A 23,361-nucleotide genomic window follows, 5' to 3' on the forward strand; every position below is an offset into this window, starting at 1 on the left:
CAGACCCTGCAGGTCATCTCTGCGAACCCTGCAGAAGTTACTCAACACTCCCCGCCCACCCCCAACCCCGCAGCCAATCAGCATCGCCCTTTGCTCTAGCGATCGACGGAACGAGCACCGATTGGTTAGTAAGTGGTTTCCTCGCAGAGGGACAGCCAATCAGGAGCCTCGTCTTCATTACCTAAAGTGGAAAAAAAGGAAAGTGGAACCTGTTTTATGTAATAATAAAAGAGTGACTAGTAAACATGACTACTTTAATGGATCTCTGTGCAAATATCAACATAATTACATGCTTTATGAAAGTGGTGATAAACTAATAGGAAAACCCACATGTAGATGCTAAATTAAAGCTAATTTAATCTCCATGGGGGACTATTTTATTATAATAATACTTAGACTTAGAGTCGGGGTCCAGGACTGGAGAACAGGTCACAGAGGGTACTAGTACACGTGCAGAACTGTGAATGGAAGTTATTGGAGACACCGGTTCATAATTATAATTACTGTGAAGTCCAATCACATAACAGCTACGTGACGGAGGAGTTTTATTAGAAATAATGCAATGAAGAGGAGAACATCAATTGAATATCGAGCACTAAGGACTCATTCATTATGGTCATGAGTTTATTACAGTTTGACTATAATGTGAATGAATGGGGAGGAAAAACAACACTTTTTTTCTAAAACAGTCTGTTTATTAAATGCTTTCAAGAGATTTGGTCCACTTATGATATCATGAACTTCCAACCAGGGAGGAGAAAAAAGGAGAAAAACAAAGTCAAGAAGATAAAACATGAAACAAAATGTAAAAATACAGTACAAAAAAAAAGAGGCCTTGTTTTTTCTTTCTTCTTTACAACCCTGGTTACTTCATCAGAGTCGAACAATTCAAAGAACCAATCATTTCTAACTCAATGAAAAAATCCATAAATTAAGATTTGTGTGTTGCTGTGTCGGTGTGTCGGTGTGTGTGTGTGTGTGTGTGTGTGTGTGTGTGTGTGTGTGTGTGTGTGTTGGGGATCTAACGACACAAACTGCATCAGTGGACGTCTGTGTTCTCGGAAGTTAACGTGAGATTTACCTCCACTTCAGTTTGTGTCTGATTCTCCGACGTTTAACAAACACAAATAAACATGCAGCACAGCTTCCACTTTGTTTCAATGGAAGAGGAGCCCCTCCTCAAATGCTCTACCCCCCCCCTTTAAACTCGGGGATTTAAACATGAATGGACCCCCGTCCCACTGATTAATACAGGAAATGGAAGCCATATTCACTATTTCATTCACTTATTTTTTTATCAAAAACATCATCTTTTTTCAGACAAAATTAGGATTAAGTTAACTTTCCATCCCGGCTTCTTCTAATTAATCTCCTGAACAGACTATTGATGATGGAGAGCATTTGAGTGTGTGGCAACCCCGAAAACGAAAAACAAAAACGAGATGGGAACAACGTTACTGACCACAGAAGACTTTCCCACAGCCATCATCTCTCATCTAAATGACCTTATAAGGGTGTCTAAGTATTATAATAGGTATAAGGTATCATATACTGTATATAGGAAGCAGGATTATACAATAAGGGTATGTATCATCTTATAGGTGTAGGATATTGAATAAGGCGCTATACGGGAGTATTTTGGCTACTATGTATGCTTTGTTTCCGTATCCGTCTTTTTAAACAGAAACACAGCGACAGGCAGCGAGCAGCGAGCTCAGGATCAACGCTCAGACGGCCCAACGGGTCAGCTGACACGTCCGTCATCAACCATCATCAGTGGCCAAAACACCCCGAGGCTTACAGCAGAGCTCAACATTCATATATCGCCGTGTGAGATGTCTCACATTAAAATCAGAAGCTGGACGTTTCCTGCTCACTGCCCCCCCGACCCAGCTGTGCACCGCCGCATACAGACGCATATTACCGTTAATTATTATATTCATACATGGATACATATATAAAGAGAGTTATACATTGCAATTAACATACATATATCAATAGCATATAGAGAAGAAATAGAAATAGTCAATAGATAGCGATCATTATCATCATCATATTCATCATAATACTAGGAGTAGTAGTAATACGATCCCCCTTCAAGAAGCGAATACATGGGCTGTTCCAGACGAGGGCTCGTTAATCAACAACCCGCTGAGCGACCAGCAGAACTGACCCGAGATCTGCCTTTTTTCTTATTTCTTTCCAGCGTTTAGCCCGAGCCGGGCTGCCTTGATCGGGTTTTTAAGGAGCTGGATAATTAAGACGGCAGCCGTCAGCATCACATCTTGAATTGAAGTCCGATTGTGGATATTTTGCACTGAGCCGAGGTCACACCGGTCAGGGACATTAAATAAGTACTAGTTAAGTAAGTACTGATAATAAGTACTAATGTTAGGTGCAGTCTGAGCTACACTAATAGAACAGGAACGCTGCATATTCTGGAGATCCACTACTTAAAACAAACCTTCAAGTCGGGCAACTCAAATCCATCTCTGCTTCCAGCCCGACACACAAACCCCGTCTGAAGCAACCCACACGAAATACAAAATAAAAGAATCATATCAAACAAAAACACTATAGTCATCTAGTTCAGCGATACAGGTCATATAGCAATACCTCAATAACAAGAAGTTCTTCTATGTAATCAATACAGGTTTCAGGTTATATATTTATTAAGCTTAACCGCTAAGTTATCAATTATTATTAGTAGTATGCCATTATTTGTAAATATGTATAATATGCATGTATATGTATCTGAATAGACATTCCTCCATCGTATCTCCATCCACATTAAAAGCTTGAATAAGATGGCAACAGATATCCTGCCTCTGTGTGTGTGTGTGTGTGTGTGTGTGTGTGTGTGTGTTGATTAGAGGCACAGTATGTGGTACGAATGGTTCCCCCGTAATGAAAAGGTTAATCACATGGATGCATGTGGAAGGTTTCTGCTTGAAGGTCGTGAGGTCACGACGGTGTTCAGTGAAATAAATGACCTCGGTTCAACTGAAGGTCAACATGCCCTTACTTTCAAATCCTCTTAAATATTATCACAATCAACTATAGAAAATACATTCTTAATCATCCATCACTGCTTTCATTCAGCTTTTTCTCTCATTAAACTTATCTTATTTTTATTTAACCAATACAAACTCATCTTTTCTGTTTTTTTTTTAAACAACGGAAGTCTTCTTCGTGGGCAGTGTTCTCTACGCTTCAGTCCAAGTGAGGTCATTATTTCTGAGCTGATCTAAGAGCTGATCTAAGAGCAGCTCTAGGCAGGACTGTTTGATTTCTTATATCCAGCGGTGGAGGGAGGAGGCTGTCATGTCACACAGGCTTGTTTTTGGGGCATGTGAGTATACTTGCATACATTCCACAACCACAGCATCACGTTTGACTCGTTTCCTAGTTTTAAAGGCCCATGCAGGCATTACATTCATAGCGTTCTACCAATATGGCAGACAATATAACAAGGAAGTACAACTCCCCTTGGAAAAATAATAATAGCTCAAAATCCAGAAAGTTATTCTGCCCTCTGGTACTTCTCCCAGGGAGGAAGGAGGTCGGCGTCCACCAGGAACCTCTTTTTAAACTTGGTTTCTTCAGAGTTTCTTATGGACTCCATCTAAAGCACTGTGGGCTTGGCACTCCAAAGTTAAAACGTCAGCTTTCAGGCACCGAGCTTCAATTCACTTTAATTACATCACCAAGCTAAATTTAAGAGCTGCGTCCAGCGCGCCCATCAGAGAATCGTTCAGTGCTGAAGGAAAAGGAAAAAGTGGTGCCTGGTGGACTCTCCGGACCCGACTAGGGGATTCTAGTTGATCATTTCTTTTAGTCAGAGCAAAACTAGGTGAATTTCTGCGGTGGTAATCTGCTGAAGGGGAACCTAGAAGGTGCTGAGTGGAACTCCAGCATGATTTTAAAACACAAAGTCCTTTTATTTCCACTTACAAAGCTCTCTCTGTGTGTTAGGCGGTGCCTGTGATGCTGTGTGAAGTGTGTGTGTGTGTGTGTGTGTGTAGGGGGGGGGGGGGGGGTAACCATTTAGCAGTGTGTCCATCTGCTCCCACACTGCTGTAGATGTTAGAGGAGGTCAGACCGGCGAGACGACAGACTGGTGTGATGGAGCTGGTGAGGCAGGCCCGTCGCAGCAGCAATCAACTGCCTCTCGTTACCACGGCAACCCTCAGAGATCGTCCCCGTCAGACAACCGCCGGCCTCCCTGCAACGATGCACAGCAGCACAGCTCATCTACCACACTCACCGACAACCAGGAATGCAGGCGGCGACTTCCAAACAAAAGTCTCTTTTTAAAACGAGGTATTTGTAATAAACATCACTTGATAATGTTATACCTCCTCACCATGCTTTCTGTGTAATCTGCCGTGATGGTGACCTGCTTGTCCTCAGGGGGCGGAGTCACGACAGAGCTATCCGTGCGTCGACTCTGATTGGTCAGCTGAAGCCACAGTTCGTACATCTGCTGCATGTCTCTCACTGCGAGGAAAGAGAAGGCGGTTAAAAACATGGTTCATGGTGACTGGAGAGGTGGAGGGTTGAAACCGGTTTTAAACTGTCTTCCACAGCGCTAACGGCGTCTGGATGACCGAGGAGCTCACAGCTGTTGTTCTTCATGTACGTCCAGACGTCTCTCTCCTCCAGACTGTGAGCAAACGAGCAGTTCCCAATATAGTGGCACTTCTTCTGCTTCATCACATGCACACACATCTGGATGAGACAAGGTCAGGTGTTAGAGCGAGGCCAACAGCATTGCATTTAATTAGCCAGTGCATGCCTCTAAATATTGAAAACGCCACTTTGTTGTTGTTTCAGTTATAGGTTAACTGTGTTGTAACCAGAGATTTACACCCGGGGTGAGCTGTGATGTGAGAGGGTGCAGAAGGACTCACGTCGTATTGCTGAGGATAGGTGCGGGAGAAGGGCAGAGGCCGAACAACGACCCACTTCTTCTTCTCGAATGATTTGACGAGCAGGACCCGGCGCTCCTTCGTCCAGCTGGAGACAGAGAGGGAGACAAAGGAAGGGAACCTAAAGCCTCGACAACTCAGAAACGGTGTCATCCTTCGGGATGAGGCAGTAGAAGGCTGGCGTATTGCTGTGAGCAGGTATGCATCACCTGTGCCGGGCTTTGGCAGTGCAGTACTTGAGGTTCTTGTCGGGCTCGTTCACCTGGCCTTCCCTCCAGCACTGGCCGCACACAAACTTCATCTTCAGGTTGAGGGGGCGTCCTCTTCCTACCCCTGCTCCCAGCCCCCCCACCGGGCCGACGCCACCCCCACCCATGCCCTCTCCCCCACCTCCCATTCCCCCGACTCCTCCTGCTGGTAAGCTGCTGCTCGGATGGGGGATGTGGATGGGCTGAAAACACACAGGAAGGCACAATCAAGAAGGACCTCATCATGCTCTAGATGTGAAGTTCCTCCTCAGGTGGAAGGAACTGGCTGGTTGTGTATCACAGGAAGTATACGTCTGTCCTCACACCGTCTCACTTCCCATTCCCTGTCTCACCTTCTGCTGCTTCTGTGCGTTCTGCTCCAGCCTTTGCCAGTGTCTCTTGGACTCCTGCACCATCTCTTCATGGGTGATACCTGCAGGAAAGACATTCTTTCAGCAAAGCTCCATCATTGAGCCTGGAAAGCAAGCGTGTGTGTGTGGTATTTCCCCACCCGTATCCTGCTGCAGGACCCAGCATTTGAGCTCTATGACGGAGTGAGCGAAGGAGCAGCTGTCCTCGCGCTGGCAGCCGTAGCGAACCTCGTGGCGACACACGTCGAACTGGCAGAGAGGATGCAGCGGCCGCACCTTACTGTAGCGCACGTTGGCCGACCTCACCACGTGCACCAGGCACCTGCATCGATGACAGGACCACCATGAGCCACGCTTTAACATGTCTTCCTCACACTACTAAACCCAAATAAACTGAATTTGAAGACTTAATTTCACAAAATGAAGACAGAAACTCACTTGTTGTCGTCGAACGGGTGTCGAGCTGTGAGGTTTGAGCAGACTGCTAAGTTTTCTTTGCTGCGCTTGCTGATGATGCGTGGCTTACTGTCAAAACATTCCTGGTGAAAGACGAAAGGGATTCATACACAGCGTTCCTCCACCTTCTCCAAAGTCACATTCAAGCACTTTCCAAGCATTTCCAGGTGCATTTCCATGCTTTTCCAGCCCCTTCCAGCTGTGGTAAACTCCATCTTTGTATCAATCCAATGGTCAGTATTCAGTCTACTTATTATGTCACTTGTTCATCACATTAAATGAGATGTTATTGTCCTCTAAACAACCAACATGATGTTTGGAGACAGCTTTTTACAGAAGGACCACAAATGAAAGGAAAACTAATTCCACTAACAGATCCACAGAAATATAATCACCAACTATTTTCATCATCTGTTCATCATCAAAAGTCATTTTTCATAAAGAAATGTCAGAAAATGCTGTTTTCAGTCCCTCAAATATGGAGATCTTCTTTTCTCTGTTCTATCATAGATGTCATCACATACAACACACATTTCAAGACCTTTATTCTACATCCAAGCACTTTTCAAGGATTTCCAGCCCCGTATGGGCCCTGCATGTAGAGTGTTGTTCAGACTCTCGGTGTCGATGAATCTGCGTCTCACCTCACAGAGGAACATGAACATGCCCATGTGGAGCTGCAGCAGTCGGGTGACGCTGAGCGCCCGTCTCTCGGTGCTGCCCAGCGGATCGAACAGCAGCTCTCGGCTCAGCGCCCCCTTCCTCTCCTGGGTCCACACATCGATCTCCTCCTGGCAGTAAGCAAATGTACAGTTCTCCCCGTACTGGCACTCCTGGCGCTCCTGCACCTCTGTGGGAGAGACGATGTTTAACACAACAGAAACACAAGTTTTTGCCATATTTAAACTCACATTTGGTTATGAGAGCTTTGTTCATTTCTAAAACTGATTTTCCCACCATCAGCTTTTACACTGGTAACACATACTGACCTTTACAGAGCACAAACGCCCCCAGGAAGTTGTTCCGTGCGGGCCTCGGCCGGATCCTCTTCCAAGTGGGGTCGTCTGTGTTTTTGAGGCGGCACAGCAGCACATCCCTCTTGCAGCGATGTGCTGCCTCTGGCTGATACTTGTAGTCCATCACTCGTGGACCTGACGAGGAAAAGACAAGGTCATACAAACCTGTAAATGTTACAACTCCTGGTGAGTCAGCTCGGACGTAGCTGGATTCTCACCATGCCAGAAATCACAGGATTACATATCACAGAAAAAAAAGGGGTTGAATATTTCACATATAATGAACACAGTTAGTGGGCTAAAGAAGACATCAATACAATAACACTGTAAACATTTATTTTATATCTGATCCAACCAACCTATTCGGCTGTAGCAGGCGTGACAGGCCTGCCGAAACTCATGTGTGGCTGCCAGAGGATTCCTGGAGAGCAGAGACAGGTTGGTTCCTGCTGGACCGTTCTGAAGAAGAAGAAGAAGAAGGGATGTGACGTTAAAATGCACAGATTCATAACAAATAGTACCATGTTAAAGCAGTTTGCCCTGTGATGGTGATGTACGGTACTCACTGCATGTGCAGCATTGTGGTTGCGCATTCCAGGGATGAAGCTGTGACACACTCGTCCCCCTGAAAAGACACACACAAATATGTGCAACAATGTGGTGAGTCATATTGCAAAAATGTAACATTTCTTTTCCCTTTGTTGTCCGATTTGATTTGAACCATCATAGTAAACACGAACATGTGTAATTTACTTTCACTTTATAAGATTTCTGGTTTAAAAATGTCATCTCGTTCATCTCAACACGCCAAGAAAACTCAGACTACTTTCCCTAAATTAGACAAAAACATATCCATACAGACGTTGCTCACCAGGGAGAGTGTACTCAGACAACGAGTCAAGCCCGCCAGCGGCGACTCCCGACTTCCCTTCCCCATCCGTGGGGAAGCCCCCCAGTGCATCCTGCACCTGCGTGGAGCCCAGAGGCGAGTACGGCTCCAGAGGGGGGATGTCACTGATGGACGAGCTGAAGAAGGCTGGGGGGAGCTGGGGTGACGGGGCTGGAAGATTTGGTGAGTACGGAGGCCGGAGACCCACCGCCGTGTTGGGGAGGTTGGTGGGGATGGCGCCTTGGACTGGACTCTGGGCCAATAGACAACAAGAGACAAACGTCACCTCATGTAGAGATAACCAAGGGAAGTCACACACTGAGGATCCATTTCCAACATTTCCAAGATGATATTATCTACTTCTAATACTTCAAGAGGCATCTCTCAATGAAATCAAGCTAAATGACCAGACAACACCAACAGTTCTGCTGATAAACATGTGAATATTAAAATAAAACCTCAGCTTATACGTCCTTCACTCACCTCACTTACTTTCTTGGGGATGCAATCCAGCAGACTGTCTAGCTCGTCCTTGATGACGCTGCTGCATTCGTCCATGTGCTCCGACACGGGGACGGAGTACGGCATGGGGGGCAGGCCCTGGGTGCTGGGGCTCTCCGACAGGTCCGTGCATGGGGACACCACAGGGGACGCTGGGTCATCGCTGACCGGGATGGGTGTAGCCAACGGAGCAGGGATGCACTGCGCATTAGAAAGGTCCGCTGAGGAGTGGAAGAAAACAGCAACGGAGCTCAGGAACTGAATATGGTACACACATGGGACTCTTGTCTGAGGTAGACATATTCAAGGCGTTCCAGTTGGTCGTACCTGGTCCCAGGTCACCCAGAGATTCCAGCCCATTGGAGGACATCTGAAGGAAATAACAGACATGATGAGCCTCTCATTCAGTCGCCACATCACAAGCATGTAGCTCTACACTGCAACAACAACACAACCACCTCTCCTGTGGGTGGGGAGGTCTCCCCATGACTCTCCCCCTCTGAGGCGGTGGACTCCGTCTGTGGGCTGACGTAAGCCTTACGGCCCTTCAGGCCCAGTTTATTGGCCAGATCCTGAGCCAGGTCATTCACCTGCCTGTCCTGGAAGATGAATCACAAAAAAGGCCCCACTTACCAAGAATACGGTTCATTCACTTTGAGGTAAATTAGAACACTTCTTTGTGTTTCACTACTCTTAATTAACCAAAGCACTCACCATCTTCACTCACTAATTTCATGAGAAGTAGTCTTTAAATTTAAAGTAGAACTTTAAATGTTGATGACATACATGTGGTGCTGTGAGGAGACATTTGGTTCCACACTCGTAGGCCTCCCGGATTCGCCCCAACTCCCTCAGACAGATGGCTTTGCGGTACAAAGCCCTGCGGCTGCCTTCGAACACACACAGTGCACTGTCACAGTCCTGAACGCCGCGCTCGTACTCCCTCTGGGACCAAAACACAAGATACACGGTAAGAGCCAGAAAGCTTTCACAACTTAAAGATCATTGTATGTGGAACAAAAACACATGACTTGAACCGAAACCCACAAGAAACGATCATTTGAATGCAATACTATAGAAGGCAAATTGGGAATATTAAGTGTACACGTCCTATCAGGGGATTCCTAGTTGTGAAAGTGGTAGATGGGTGAGAAGACATCAAATAACAACAATGACAGCTTGATAGAACAGCCACAAATCAGACCGCATTCAGACTTAAAGCCTGGATTTGACTACAGCATCAGTATATATATGGTCTGCTTCAAAGTTATCACATTTCCTATTAAGACAAAAAGATACTGGAAGCAATTCTATCTTCTTCATAAGTTGTGGTGCTCTACGATGGAAACAATGGTGTTAAATAAACCATGAATGTAAATAAATGCTTTCCAAAGTTGAATGTACAGAAATCCCTCCAAGTGTGACACCAATATTACACTGTTTATGATGTTGGTTAACTATCAGTTATTGATCTGATGGACATTCCCATTGATTACACATTCCCTCTCCACCCGTCTGCCTCACCGTCTGGTAGCAGGCAGCAGCCCGGTTGACATAAAGGCTCTCCAGCAGCTCGTGAGGGATGACGAGGGCCTCGGCCTGAGCGTAGCGGGCGACGCTGATCCCCTCGCCGTACTGCTGGGTCGCCTGACGACAGTCGCCCTCCCGGAAGCAGGAATTGCCCTCGTCCAGCAAGTTACATACCAACTGGGTCACGAACGTCTGAAGAGAATGTGTGTGTGGCGAGAGAAAGGTCAGGGAAGGACATCATATGTGTAACATCACTGTACATGCGTGGAAGTCTTGTAGCAGCACATTGTTGATAAAAGTTGTGAAGAAAAGGATGGTTGCAGACCTCGTAGCTCTCCGGCTCTGGGAAAGGCAACGACGACCTGTGGACACAACACACCGCTGCTTTCACTGCTCTCCAACGGGTATGCACCTCTGCTCGTCATACCTCTACTTTCGTTGTAAATGAGAGATTCAAAAGGCAACAGAGATTGTGTACTCACTGAATGAAGCTCATGGCTTTCTGGATCTCCTCTCTTCGTTTCTGTCGATCAGGGTCCATCGCCTGAGAGCAGACACAAGGTTGATACAGGGTTCCTCCACCTTCTCCAAAGTCAAATACCAGCACTTTTCAAGCATTTCAAGGTGCATTTGCATGCTTTTCCAGCACCTTCCAGCTGTGGTAAACCCCATATTTGTATCAATCCAATGCTCAGTATTCGGATAATAGTCCGATAACAGTATATAAATAATAAACATGCATTAACAAGAAAAGTACAATATAAAAAAGATATTAACACTAAGACTATATAAGGAAAGTTAAATAGAGTAGAATGTATAGTGTACATAATAGACAATTTCCAGAATATATACAGAATAATAATAATATAATTTACATTATAGACAGATTGAGCATGTGATATGTTTATATTGCACTTGTGTAAAATAACAGTATATTCATCATCGTCAAAAGTCATTTTTCATAAAGAAATGTCAGAAAATGCTGTTTTCAGTCCCTCAAATATGGAGATCTGCTATTCTCTGTTCTATCATAGATGTCATCACATAGAACACACATTTCAAGCACTTTATTCTAAATCCAAGCACTTTTCAAACCTTGAAAACACCACACTAACATTCAAGGGTTTTCAAGGATTTCCAGCACCGTACCAACCCTGTTATCTACACATGCATTCTGATGGCTGAGGTTATATTCTGCAATGAAAAAAACATTTGCAAAGAGCTGCTAACTGATGAAATTCGTCCTAGATGAGCCAAAAGGCCTGCCATCGATCCTCGGACTTGCGTAAACAACCGTCCGCCACTCCTTACGGTGCAGACGGCTAGCCCCGCTAGCACTGTGTCGGTCCGAGATGACAGAGTGGACGAGTTTTTATAAAGACATATATGGGTACGTTAGCTTCACAGACAACCCGCTAGACACAACATCGTTGGGTTATCTGCTCATAACGTCAGTGTAGCTAATGTTGACGCTAGCTGGGTTTCTCTCTGATAGTTAGGATTAGCAAAGTGACGCTATTTTAACGCTACTTACTGCGCCTACATGCTAATAACGGCTAACGCTTAAAGAAATTAATGCACATTTAGCATTCATAAAATGTCTTCGAAGTCCCGAGCATTGATTTCTTTATTTTAAATTTAAAATGATTGTGTAGCTGACATACAGGGCTACACTTCTTTATAGACCAGTCATTATCTAATGCCAGTTATTGGGCTAACTGGTGTGTTATCTATCACTACTTATAAACCAGCGTTTATTAGCAAACATACCAGTTAGTTGGCTAACATACCAACTACTAGTTAGCCTACTAACTGGTATGTTAGCCTACTGACTGGTATGTTAGCCTACTGACTGGTATGTTAGCCGACTAACTGGTATGTTAGCCTACTAACTGGTATGTTAGCCCCCAGCGAACGTAGCACGGACACTCACCGAGTCGAAGTTACGGCTCTTTTTCAGTTCACACACTTCGCTTCACGGCGACAAAGTGGGGATGAATCGCCAGCCAGCTATCAGTGAACGTCCCGGCGCATAGTATCTGTGAATACGGAGTCCCTGTCATTGGTGTGCGGACGGAGGAGCACGAGTTTCTCTCTGCGCTACGAGCGCTGCTGCTGGATGTGATGCTCCGTACAAATTAGCGCTAGCTTTTAGCGTGCTAACTGCTAGCCCGAGTGCAGCAGCATCGCAACAAGTTTCCGGGAGAATTGCGACCGCCGGCCAGAAAAGGGCAGCAGATTCACCCCACTTATTAAATGTAGCCAAAAATCAACATTTGATTGGATTATTCTTATTGATTTTATCTGAAAAAATATACTTATCCGAAAGAAACTTTCTCAAATTAGTGACTTCTCCGAATAATGAAATACTACACTAACTAATTATTTTGAGATATTGACTATTGTTTTGAGATACTAAGTCATTATTTTGAGAAAGTTGATCTTTTTTCTGACAGTGGCAGAAATGTGCTTTTATAAAGAACTGACTTCAGAAGTGAAAGAAGTAGAAATTAATTTATTTAAAAACATTCACGATTTAACATATAAGAATGCAGTGAAACAGATCCAAACCGGGAAAGCGCAGTTTCTGGTTACACCAGCAGGTGGCGGTAAAACACTGTCAATCCACTTTAACTGAACGTGACACAAAACAGCCGAAAAAGTAAGTGGGGTGGCGTGACGTCACGCGGTTGAGCAACCGGCGCGCAGCGCGGAAGAAGAAGCAGGAGAGCGGCGTGTGTTCGCTATCGTCTCCGTGGAAGTCGCTGTTCGCGGTAAGTTCCGGTACTTCAGTGTTGTAAGACCGATAAACGGCCGGCAGACGCGGGGAGACGGTCTACGAAGACCGGACTCACTGGGACGTTATTGAACGTTATGTTGCATGTTTCTCATAAGCTAGCGGCGGCGAGGCTAAGTAGCTAACGTTACCATGAGTGCTGTTGAGAGCGAATGACGTCACCGGTGTTAGGCAATATGTTTGTTGTGAAATCGTCATTTAATGTATATCTCGATTCTACTCACATATATGTTGAGAATTGTGTGACGCTCTTCTGTGACGTCTGACTTGTGGGCGTGTCTACAGAGTCACCATGGCCTCTGATGACATCACGCGGCTGGCTGAAGCCCTTTCCCAGACCCACGTCGGGGACGGAGAGCTGAGCTATAAAGGTCTGGGTCTGAAGCTGGACCACGCAGAATCAGGTCAGATGTTGTATTGACCCCCTGTGTAACCCGGGACATGAGTAGACCTGAGCACCTGGACCTGACTAGCTGGTCTCTGTGCTTTCCAGTGGAGGATCTGGTCCGGGAGATCGAGCGGTACCCGGGTCTGAGAGCTCTGCGTCTGGAGGGGAACACCGTGGGAGTGGACGCAGCCCGGGCCATCGCCAAGGCTCTGGAGAGCAAAGACCTGCTCCAGGTACTGGCTTCCTACATCGTATCCATGGTAACCGGACCACCTATGATGCTGTTTTAGCTCCTCCTTCCCGTTTACTTCTCTCCGTGTCTTTCAGAGATGCTACTGGAGTGACATGTTCACCGGGAGGTTACGCTCTGAGATCCCCACAGCTCTGGTGAGAATTTAACTCAGATTACAGGGTGCCAGAAATCCTTGAAAACACTTGGATTTAGTGTGGTGTTTTCAAGGTTTGAAATCAAGTGCTCCAAACATCATCTTGTTTATAGGACAATAACATCTCATTTAATGTGATGAACAAGTGACATAATAAGTAGACTGAATACTGACCATTGGATTGGTACAAATATGGAGTTTACCACAGCTGGAAGGGGCTGGAAAAGCATGGAAATGCACCTTGAAATGCTTGAATTTGAAATAGGTTGTATACATTTGGGGTTTGTGATGCGGGTGCTGTTCATCCTGCAGCGTCACACGTTTGTGTTTCCTGTGCATTCGTCAGAGGTCCTTGGGCAGTGCCCTGATGAGCGCCGGGGCCCGGCTGACGGAGCTGGACCTGAGCGACAACGCCTTCGGACCGGACGGGGTGAAGGGGATCGAGCAGCTGCTGAAGAGCCCGTCCTGCCACTCTCTGAGGGAGCTGAGGCTCAACAACTGTGGGATGGGGATCGGAGGGGGAAAGGCCAGTTGGATTGACTTTAAATCATACTTCAGCTCCTCATGTTGTCCTCTCTCCAAGGAAACTAAAGACGTATTTCACATTTACGATGAAGCGTGTTCTGGGAAGCTTCACGCTGCTGTGTGCTTTGTGTAGATTCTGGCTGAAGCTCTGACGGAGTGTCACAGACGGTCGTCAGCTCACGGAGCTCCACTCAGACTGAGAGTGTTCATCGCCGGGAGGAACCGCCTGGAGAACGAAGGAGCAAGCGCCCTGGCCAAGGCCTTCCAGGTGGGAAATAAATATAAAAACATATATTTTTAATGCATGGACGATCACTAGACTGCTGATGAAGCCTTTCATCAATAATTACATTTACATCAATTTAGTTTCCAGCTTCTAAGGATTTGGGTTTTTTCTGTTTTTATATCACTATATTTAATATCCCCCCCCCCCCATGTCAGCTGATGGGCAGCCTGGAAGAAGTCCACATGCCCCAGAACGGCATCAACCACGCAGGCGTGATGGCGTTGGCTTCCGCCATGCGACACAACCCCGACCTCCGCGTTCTCAACTTCAACGACAACACCTTCACCAAGAGAGGAACGCTGGCCATGGCTCAGGTGAGTCCCGCTCGCGCTGCAGCGTGAAAGCAGCCGGATCACCGCTCACGGCTCCTCCTGTCCACGCAGGCTCTCAGGCATCTCAGGAACGTCCAGGTGATCAACTTCGGAGACTGTCTGGTCCGCTCTGAAGGAGCCATCGCCCTCGCCGCCGTGCTCAGGGAGGGACTGCCCATCCTCAAGGTCCGTCCTCCATCAGTGTTCCTCTGCTGTTTCCTGCCTCTCCTGCAGGCTGATTTCAGCAGTCTTGTGTGTTTTCTTACCTTCAGGAGCTCAACCTGTCCTTCGGGGAGATCACGGAGGCGGCAGCTCTGGTGGTGGCTCAGGCCGTGGTGGATAAACCCGAGCTGGAGAAGATGGACATGAACGGTAGGAACACTGGAGCTGGTGGAAGCAGATGTTAAGTGATTGGTTTCCTCCTGAAACACGGCTGGTTCTGAGGGGTCGGCGGTTCAAATCTGATGCCTGACCCACGTCATTTAATGCTCTCGTGTGTTTCGGCATTGAAGAAGGAAAATCTCTCACATGTGACTAACAGGAAACTGTCTGGGCGAGGAGGGCTGTGAGGCGTTGAGGGACGCGATGGACAGCATGGACAAAGGAGACCTGCTGGCGTCACTCAGGTAAACGTGTGTGTGACGAGGGAATCCAACCAATAAACACACAGCTTCTGTGTGATCAGCCTGTTGATTAACACTCCACTGCAGTGATGATGAGGGCGAACCTGAGGACGAGGACGAAGATGAGGAGGATGACGACAGCAAAGACGACGACGATGAGGAAGAAGACGGTGGAATTATCAACGAATACGGAATAGCAAGACAGGATGAGAGCCCAGTGAGTGAACGTTTAAAGTTCTTCAGCTGATTCCCTCCTGTGTTGGTGGGTGTGTCATGTTGTGTGTGATGTGGCGTTGTGTTCACCTTCAGGCTGACATCATGGCGTTCCTCGGCTGCCCGTCTGCAGAGAAGCTCCTTCAGCTGGGAGACGGCCTGCAGCAGCAGGTAGGACTATAACCTATAGCAATATGTAATAATATATGACGTGACCTGTTTAGTGTCCACTCACAGATTAGGGATCTGGTGTCACCAGGTGGATCCCTCCGACCCTCACACGGCCGCTGAAGTGCTTCTGAAAGTCGCTTCCCTGTACAGCGAGGAACCCGGGACCAGGACCGCGGTCCTCCAGACTACTGGTGAAGAGGATGCTACTTCATATGAAGCTGTTTGACCCCCGTTGACCCCTGCTGTCTCCTTAACCGACCTGCATCTCTGTCTCACAGACGCCGTGATGAAGAAGCTCCTCTGTGGCTCCGCCTTCCAGTCCTACTGCTTCCTGTCCACGCTGCTGGTCCTGATGGGACTCCTCAAGGTACGACCTATCTCTGTAGGCCTTGGGGGTCCCTCCACCGGGTCTCTGTAGGCCTTGGGGGTCCCTCCACCGGGTCTCTGTAGACCTTGGGGGTCCCAAAGCTTAGTTTAGACCATGATTTTTCATCTCTATGGTTTGATATTCAGTGATGTGATGAAACGTTCTCTGCTGTTTCAGGGAGAGGGAAAGATGAAGAAGGTGTCGCTGGTCCCGGGTCAGCTGCTGTGTTTGGAGCACGCCGTCCAGCAGGAGTACTTCCCTCAGCACCACGCCTCGCTGCTCCACACCTTCATGTCCAGGTAGGAGCTTCACTTCATTAACATGAACATGAGCATTTACTGCATGAACATTCAGGAGTCAACGCTTCGTAACGTTCTGCAGGAACGCTGAAGCTCTGGAGTCCTGCAGCAGCGCATGTGAGAGTCTGACGTCCACGCTGGAGAAGAAGTGCCACTGATCCAGCATCAGGACCGACACTGGGACACACACACACACACACACACACACACACAGGGAACCTGTACACTTGAACCACTTAACGTGTCTTCACTCCTGATTTGTATATTTTATGAAGATAAAAGAATGTCTTTTAGTTTTTATTTTTCTACTTATGCTCTTTATTTTATAGAAAATGAATAATACATGAGGATACACTTTGGGTTAATGTGTCAGGGATGAATGTAACCTGGAGTGGAGCTAACATCGGCCGGTATGTTGAGCAACGTGTTGCTCTGTAATTCATCATATTTCTAGTTTCAGAATTATGTAATCTCTCAACAACTAGTTAATCTGGTTCCTCACATGGCTGACGTGTCGGTTTCCCAGGATTCATCCTGATAAACAGCTTCACTTCTTCATGGAAATCACACGGAACTGAAAACACAATAAATGAGTTCAAATAAAAGACTTTGGATTGTTTTAAATGCTGTGGGTTTTCTTTCACTGTTTATTTGACGAAGAAGGAAGAGCTGCTGCTGGGTTCACCAGCTGAGGTTGGTGACGTCATGGAGCACTGATCCTCTCAGGATGCTGTTTGTTCACCTCCCATGTTGAGGTCCGTCAGAAACATGACTTCTCCGACTCCACCAACCTTGTGTTTGTGTGGGAATGAAAGCTTCTGTGTGAGTGATTTTGAGGCGAACTCCTCCTTTAACGGGCTCCGCGGAGCAGCGAGCAGACCCCGAAGGTGGGAGGCCGGCGGAGGATGAAGGGATAAACGGAGTTTGTTTTGGATGGGGGACATCCAGGGGAAGAGCAGAGACCGTGAGAGAGTCAGGGCCAGTAGACGAGCTGCGGCGGGCTGGACGGAACCACGACCTGACCACGACCGGACCACGGTGAGTCTGCGCGTAAAAGGGGATTCTACTACTGTAAGGTGTTTAGATATCAAACAAATACGTGTATTACGACGGTAATAACGTGTGGTAATAACAGATTAACACTTCTGCGCATTAGAATCTCCAACTTGCTTAATTGTCCAATCACGCGGACGCGCTGCGTGTTTGCGCATTTCGGTTTGAATAAAGGGATCGTCTAATGAAGCACATCGAACCAAACCCTGTCCAAGCTGTCATGTATTGGTTGCGGGATTTAAACCAATGCAAAGCTGTGTTTATTAGATATTTAGTTTTTTTTCTCCAAAAACGTCATTAAACCAACATCCCGGATTTACGCACAGAAGCGCGTTGAGACGTCGGTCATTTCAGGGAAACATTCAGGACTTCTAGTTCTGGTCGGTTTCTCACCGTGCTGCCGGCGGACACACGGGGTTTCATGGGCGGGGGGGGGGGGGGGGGGGTGTTCTGGCGGAAGAGCGGCGGGGAAGACACTGCGCGTCTTTGTGCGCCGGCGGCTCCTCTGCGGTCGGGGGGGGGGGGGGACATTCCTCCGGCTCCGGTTTCTTGGCCCCCTTTTTACCGTTCAGGGGGTCTAGCTGCTAAAACGTGACGCAGGTTTACCGTAAAGCTGGATGTACATGTACAACTTAAATCTCACTCTACAGGTGATGAGAACCAGGTCTGGTCTCTGCGGGATCTGGTGCGCCAGCATGGAGAGCTTCAGAGTGGAGCTTTCCGCGTCCATTCCCGCAGATCAAGACTGTTGATCCCACATGGGAATGTGGTTTTAGGGCATTCCAGTGAAGACTGGGCCAAAGCCACTAATCCTCCGCAGTACAGGATGATGCAGACATTGTTCTCTGACAGACGGGACAAGTTTCCAGGCTGAGGTGTTGGAAGTACTGTAGTAGTACTGTAGTACTGTAGTAGTACTGTAGTAGTACTGTAGTAGTACTGTAGGGAAGGTTGCTAGTGAGCTTCACATCTACACGTACTCCAAACATGTACTCAAGTACCAATAAATACAAAACATACAAGTATAAAAGCAACAACCGTAAAACTTGTATTAGAACGTCCCTCTGTAAATCAAACACCTTTCACACATTTACCTTCTAGTCCCGGTGTAACTCGTATAACATTGTTGTACTAGATCTCATCTATCAAGTGTTCCAAAAACATCCTGCTTTTATTCTCTTAACGAGGGTTAGCGGGGCAGAATACCTCAAATCCCCCCCAGCTGGGCTAGTAGTCCTCGTTGCTGGGCAACCAGGCGTTTCTCCCTCTCCGACTGTCTCATCACAACGACCTCAGCGGTGCACCTGGAGGTCCTCAGCTCTAATCCCCCCAGCTCACCTGACGAGGGTGAGCAGGTCATCAGGGAAATACTGGCCAATGACTTGGCCCAGTGGCCTGCGTTGTGGGAGGGGCCTCTGCCCCCAATTAAATGCATTCATGAATTAATTAAATTAAGCAGATTTTAGATCAGGTTCACACAGCTGATTAGATTACGTTATAAAATGTAATGCTGAAACGTTTCAAACCAACGAGGAGCTTCAGTCGAGACCTTGAACTCCTCCTGATTGGATGAAGCTTGTTGTCTCCTCTCAGATGTTCTCCCAGCTCCGAGATGACACCCTCTGGGTGCTGCTGCTCCTCTGGGTCCCGCTGGCTCACACAGCCAGATGTCCTCAGCAGTGTGTGTGTGACCAGATCCAGCTCACGGTGACCTGCACCCACAAGAACCTGACCCAGGTCCCCCCGACCGTGGACGAGGTCTCTCTCACTCACACACACACACACACACACACACACACACACACACACACACACACACACACACACACACACACACACACTCATACACACACACACACACTTGGATTTAGAATAAAGTGCTTGAAATGTATGTTTTATGTGATGACATGCATGGAAATGCACCTTGAAGTGCTTGAATTTGCCTGGAGAAGGTGTAGAAACCCTGAATATACTGATTATATGTACATTTAGTTCCCGTCTCACGTGTGATCTCTCCTTGCCAGATCACGGTTAAATTAGATCTCCGTGGCAACGACATCCAGGAACTCCCGACCGGAGCGTTCAAACACACCCCGTACCTGACTCACCTGTCGCTGCAGCGCTGCAACCTCCGCAGGGTGAAGGAGGGGGCTTTCCGGGGCCTCGGCCGCCTCGTCTTCCTCAACCTGGCCAACAACAACATCGACATCCTCTACCAGGTTCAGTGAAACGCTCGCGACCCCACGACCCTCGTCCACCAGTCAGTGCAGCACGTTCACGTCTTTAAATCCGACAGGAGTCCTTCGACGGCCTCTCCTCGCTGAAGCAGCTGATGATCGACCGCAACCGCGTGGAAGAGATCCAGCCGGGAGCGTTCTCTCAGCTGGGCTTCCTCAACCTGCTGTCCCTCACACACAACCGGCTGGTCTACATCCCCAACATGGCCTTCCAGGTACCCAGAACCCAGAAGGCCAGCTGGTCTACATCCCCAACACGGCCTTCCAGGGTCCCAGAACCCAGAAGGTGCTTTAAGTTGACAACCCAATGTAAAGCCCAGCGTTTCTCCCTTCAGGGTTTGCAGAACATCAAGTGGCTCCGTCTCAGTCACAACTCCCTGAACTACCTGGACACAGAGGCCTTCGCCGGTCTGTTCACGCTGACCCGCCTCAGTCTGGACCACAACGAGCTGCAGTTCTTCCCCAGCGAGACCATGACCAGGTAGGCTGCATGGTTAGGGTTATAGAGAAATAACAGAAACATAAACGTCTCCCTTCTGTGTCCAGACTGCCGGAGGTGACCCGCCTGGACCTGAGCTACAACCCCATGACCTACCTCGGGGAGGATGTGGTGTCCATGGCCAAACTGACCCACCTCTTCCTGGACCACATGTCCCTGCAGGACATGTCCAACACGGCCGTGTCCAAGTCCCCCAGCCTGGTCCACCTGGACCTCAGCTACAACCAGCTGCGTGTGGTCCAGCCCTTCTCCGACGGTTCCCCCAAGCTGGCCCGCCTCAACCTGTCTGGGAACCCGGTCTACTGCAACTGCTTCCTGCGTCCCCTCAGGTCCAGCAGACCACTTGGCAGATCTCAGACCGACGAGGCCCACAGAGATATTAGTCCATCTAGTGAAAGGTCCTCTTTGTTGACTGTCCTTTCCCTTCGTCAACAGGGAGTGGTCGATCCGGAGCAAGGTGAAGCTGATGGGGACCTGCGGAGGACCGGCCCACATGTCCGGGGAGACCCTGGAGGCGGTCTACCCCTCCGAGCTGCGGTGTCAGAGCCAGGAGGCCATGCTGAAGGCCGAGTACGAGGAAGCCCTCCGGATCACGCCGCCGCCCACGCAGGAGCCGGTGAACAAGGTCAAGTGTCCCGCCAACTGTGTCTGCGAGGTGAGGGGCTCTGGGGGGTCTGGTGGTCTCCATCAGATGGTTTCAAGTTCCCAAGACTTAAACCTGCATGGCATTCTCAAAAAGTAAAAAATACTATAAAGACTTTGTCCTGTCCTCCATGTCCTCCCTATCCTCCATGTCCTCCCTGTCCTCCCTATCCTCCATGTCCTCCATGTCCTCCCCATCCTCCATGTCCTCCCCTTCCTCCCCGTCCTCCCCGTCCTCCCCGTCCTCAGGCGGAGACGCATCACTCCTCGTGTGAGAACCGCGGTCACACCAAAGTCCCTCGCGGTTTCTCTCCCAACACGCGTCTCCTGGACCTGCGTGGAAACCACTTCCATTACGTCCCTAGCAACAGCTTCCCGGGGGTCGCCCAGGTCGTGTCCCTGCACCTGCAGCGCTGCAAGATCGTGGAGGTGGAGGGCGGGGCTTTCAGCGGGATGAAGGGGCTGATCTACCTGTACCTGTCGGAGAACGACCTCACCTCCCTCAGCCCTGATGCCTTTAAAGGTCTTTAATGAAACTTTACCGTTACTCGGGTTCGTCTGCCAATGCTCAGTTTAATTCTATGATCTGAATCTGCAGGCCTCCCTCAGCTGACTTACCTCCACCTGGAGAAGAACCGCTTCACCGGTTTCCCCAAAGGAGCCTTCAAGCTGGTGCCCAGCCTGCTGGCGCTTCACCTGGAGAGCAACTCCATCCCCAAGCTGGAGGCGGACATCCTGACCGGGGCCGAGGGCCTCCGAGCCCTCTACCTCACCGGGAACGCCATCGCCCAGGTGTCCCCCAGGGCTCTGGAGCAGACCCACGACCTCGACACGCTCCACCTGGGAGGGAACAAGCTGAAGGAGGTTCCCACCGAGGCGCTGAGCAAGGTGGGGAACCTCCGGGACCTGAGGCTCTCCGGGAACGCCATCCGCTGGGTGGGCTCCAACGCCTTCAGACCACTGGAGGGGTCCCTCAAGGAGCTGTATCTGGACAACATGGGACTGGAGAAGGTGAGTGGGCACATGTGCTCCATCATGCACAGATCACGGAGGTCTGTGGATTCAGCATCAGCAACAAATCACTTCACACAGGTTAATTCATTCTGACCTGTGCTCCAGATGTCGGAGACCTCCCTGGCCGGTCTGGGTCCAGGACTGAGGAGTCTCTTCCTGGAGGGCAACCAGCTGGAGGAGGTGCCGAACCTTCACCCTCTCACCTCTCTGGAGGTCATCAACCTGGCCGACAACCCGCTGATGTGTGACTGCCCTCTGCTGCCGCTGCGCATGTAAGACCATCAACGGGAGCTTTAAAGCCTGAAAATATGGATTCTTCACTAATATAAGATCAGTGTAGACCCAACAAATTCAAAACTTCAACACTTGATTACACTCTTAGCTTTGCCCTCATACACCGGGTTCCTACATCTTTTACAAATACAAGCACTTCCAGGTGCATTTCCATGCTTTTCCAGCCCCTTCCAGCTGTGGTACCAACTCCATATTTGTATCAATCCAATGGTCAGTATTCAGTCTACTTATTCTGTCACTTGTTCATCACATTAAATGAGATGTTATTGTCCTCTAAACAACCAACATGATGTTTGGAGACAGCTTTTTACAGAAGGACCACAAATGAAAGGAAAACTAATTCCACTAACAGATCCACAGAAATATAATCACCAACTATTTTCATCATCTGTTCATCATCAAAAGTCATTTTCATAAAGAAATGTCAGAAAATGCTGTTTTCAGTCCCTCAGATATGGAGATCTTCTTTTCTCTGTTCTACCATAGATGTCATCACATACAACACACATTTCAAGACCTTTAGTCTAAATCCAAGCACTTTTAAACCTTGGAAACACCAGACTAAAATGAAAGGGTTTTCAAGGATTTCCAGCACCCGTCCCAACCCTGGATATATTTTATTTTTGGGCATTTCCAGTGAAATCTTCGTATCGTTCCTCTTCCTCCAGGTGGATTGAGAAGGTCAACCTGAAGGTGCGAGCCACCTGTGCTAACCCCCCCGAGCTGCGAGGTCGCAGGCTGAAGGACGTCCACGTCTTCAAGGCCTGTCCTGGAGGGGAGAGCCTCCCCCTCCCCCCTACGCCCCCTCCGAAGCCCGCCAAGGCCCCCAAGGCCACCAAACCCAAACCGATGCACCTCCACAGCCTCCGACGGGTCAAGATGCTCAAAGCCAAGTCCAAACTCCGCAAGAGTCCGAACACGAAGAAGCTCACGGAGCGACGCGGCGAGGCCTGAACCTGGACCCAGGCCTGAACCTGGACCGAGGTCTCGACTGTCTAAAGACACGTTTTGTGTTTTTTTGCAGAACAGAACTATTTGCTGTAGTTAAGGTAAAAGAAAGAAGACATTTCTGATCCCTCCCCCCCGTTAGATGAACGTTACCGGCTCATCCTGAGAAGTTTTAGCATCTGATGTCATAACCTTTAGTTACTTGCTTTCTGCTAGTTCACCACAACCCTCAGGATGTACCGACAAGATAACATTCATTTCTTTTAATCATTTTCATATTTACAACATCTGGATATAAAACAGGAACAAAAAATAAAACATTACAACGAACCATTGTGTCTGTTCTGTGAACCCAGAATGACCTCC

The 23,361-nt window shown here is 48.2% G+C and overlaps 3 protein-coding genes across 6 annotated transcripts; 2 read left to right on the forward strand and 1 right to left on the reverse strand.

Annotated features, from left to right (window-relative positions):
* Nucleotides 1-633: 633 nt before the first annotated feature.
* On the reverse strand, nt 634-12,109 carry zc3h7bb (zinc finger CCCH-type containing 7Bb). 3 transcript variants are annotated; one of them, XM_084039554.1, is made up of 21 exons: nt 11,876-12,109; nt 10,425-10,486; nt 10,268-10,304; nt 9,937-10,134; nt 9,199-9,357; nt 8,868-9,011; nt 8,740-8,782; nt 8,404-8,633; nt 7,894-8,164; nt 7,589-7,647; nt 7,382-7,481; nt 6,996-7,157; nt 6,651-6,856; nt 5,989-6,089; nt 5,691-5,872; nt 5,533-5,612; nt 5,141-5,382; nt 4,914-5,019; nt 4,623-4,731; nt 4,367-4,500; nt 634-4,225 (listed from the first exon to the last, which is right to left on the reverse strand). In XM_084039554.1, exons 2-21 carry the CDS (start codon nt 10,481-10,483, stop codon nt 4,190-4,192), a joined length of 2,658 nt encoding a protein of 885 aa, XP_083895680.1. In that variant the 5' UTR covers nt 10,484-10,486; nt 11,876-12,109; the 3' UTR covers nt 634-4,189. The 3 variants fall into 3 exon arrangements, with proteins under 3 accessions (XP_083895680.1, XP_083895678.1, XP_083895679.1); XM_084039552.1 differs by having other exon boundaries at nt 8,395-8,633; XM_084039553.1 differs by having other exon boundaries at nt 8,395-8,633; nt 8,871-9,011; nt 11,876-12,108.
* A 503-nt stretch (nt 12,110-12,612) lies between these two features.
* Nucleotides 12,613-16,932, forward strand: rangap1b (Ran GTPase activating protein 1b). The gene is made up of 16 exons (XM_084039563.1): nt 12,613-12,716; nt 13,025-13,143; nt 13,233-13,360; nt 13,455-13,514; nt 13,860-14,039; nt 14,172-14,306; nt 14,480-14,638; nt 14,708-14,821; nt 14,908-15,007; nt 15,177-15,261; nt 15,346-15,475; nt 15,568-15,642; nt 15,731-15,833; nt 15,921-16,009; nt 16,187-16,308; nt 16,391-16,932. The coding sequence occupies exons 2-16, from the start codon at nt 13,032-13,034 to the stop codon at nt 16,464-16,466; spliced, it is 1,668 nt and encodes a 555-aa protein (XP_083895689.1). The 5' UTR covers nt 12,613-12,716; nt 13,025-13,031; the 3' UTR covers nt 16,467-16,932.
* Nucleotides 16,933-17,078: 146 nt separating this feature from the next.
* Nucleotides 17,079-23,341, forward strand: chadlb (chondroadherin-like b). 2 transcript variants are annotated; one of them, XM_084039557.1, is made up of 11 exons: nt 17,079-17,358; nt 18,955-19,119; nt 19,386-19,580; nt 19,658-19,813; nt 19,934-20,079; nt 20,145-20,426; nt 20,533-20,752; nt 20,989-21,262; nt 21,338-21,750; nt 21,859-22,025; nt 22,716-23,341. In XM_084039557.1, the coding sequence occupies exons 1-11, from the start codon at nt 17,242-17,244 to the stop codon at nt 22,999-23,001; spliced, it is 2,421 nt and encodes an 806-aa protein (XP_083895683.1). In that variant the 5' UTR covers nt 17,079-17,241; the 3' UTR covers nt 23,002-23,341. The 2 variants fall into 2 exon arrangements, with proteins under 2 accessions (XP_083895683.1, XP_083895684.1); XM_084039558.1 differs by having other exon boundaries at nt 17,079-17,346.
* Nucleotides 23,342-23,361: the final 20 nt, after the last annotated feature.

This window comes from Eutrigla gurnardus (genome assembly GCF_963514095.1).
Source record: "Eutrigla gurnardus genome assembly, chromosome: 22".
NCBI lineage: Eukaryota > Metazoa > Chordata > Actinopteri > Perciformes > Triglidae > Eutrigla > Eutrigla gurnardus.

What these genes read in the sequence shown, in the direction of transcription:
- zc3h7bb (XM_084039552.1), bottom strand. Translation starts at nt 10,483, where the DNA reads ATGGACCCTGATCGACAGAAACGAAGAGAGGAGATCCAGAAAGCCATG. An exon ending in TGTTCATGTTCCTCTGTGAG is followed by an intron (nt 6,090 to 6,650) that starts GTGAGACGCAGA and finishes GTCTTTCACCAG; the next exon opens with GAATGTTTTGACAGTAAGCC. An exon ending in ACGCACAGAAGCAGCAGAAG is followed by an intron (nt 5,383 to 5,532) that starts GTGAGACAGGGA and finishes GTGTGTTTTCAG; the next exon opens with CCCATCCACATCCCCCATCC.
- rangap1b (XM_084039563.1), top strand. Translation starts at nt 13,032, where the DNA reads ATGGCCTCTGATGACATCACGCGGCTGGCTGAAGCCCTTTCCCAGACC. An exon ending in TGGGGATCGGAGGGGGAAAG is followed by an intron (nt 14,040 to 14,171) that starts GCCAGTTGGATT and finishes TGCTTTGTGTAG; the next exon opens with ATTCTGGCTGAAGCTCTGAC. An exon ending in GACCTGCTGGCGTCACTCAG is followed by an intron (nt 15,262 to 15,345) that starts GTAAACGTGTGT and finishes ACTCCACTGCAG; the next exon opens with TGATGATGAGGGCGAACCTG.
- chadlb (XM_084039557.1), top strand. Translation starts at nt 17,242, where the DNA reads ATGGGGGACATCCAGGGGAAGAGCAGAGACCGTGAGAGAGTCAGGGCC. An exon ending in CCGCCAACTGTGTCTGCGAG is followed by an intron (nt 20,753 to 20,988) that starts GTGAGGGGCTCT and finishes CCCCGTCCTCAG; the next exon opens with GCGGAGACGCATCACTCCTC. An exon ending in ACAACATGGGACTGGAGAAG is followed by an intron (nt 21,751 to 21,858) that starts GTGAGTGGGCAC and finishes CCTGTGCTCCAG; the next exon opens with ATGTCGGAGACCTCCCTGGC.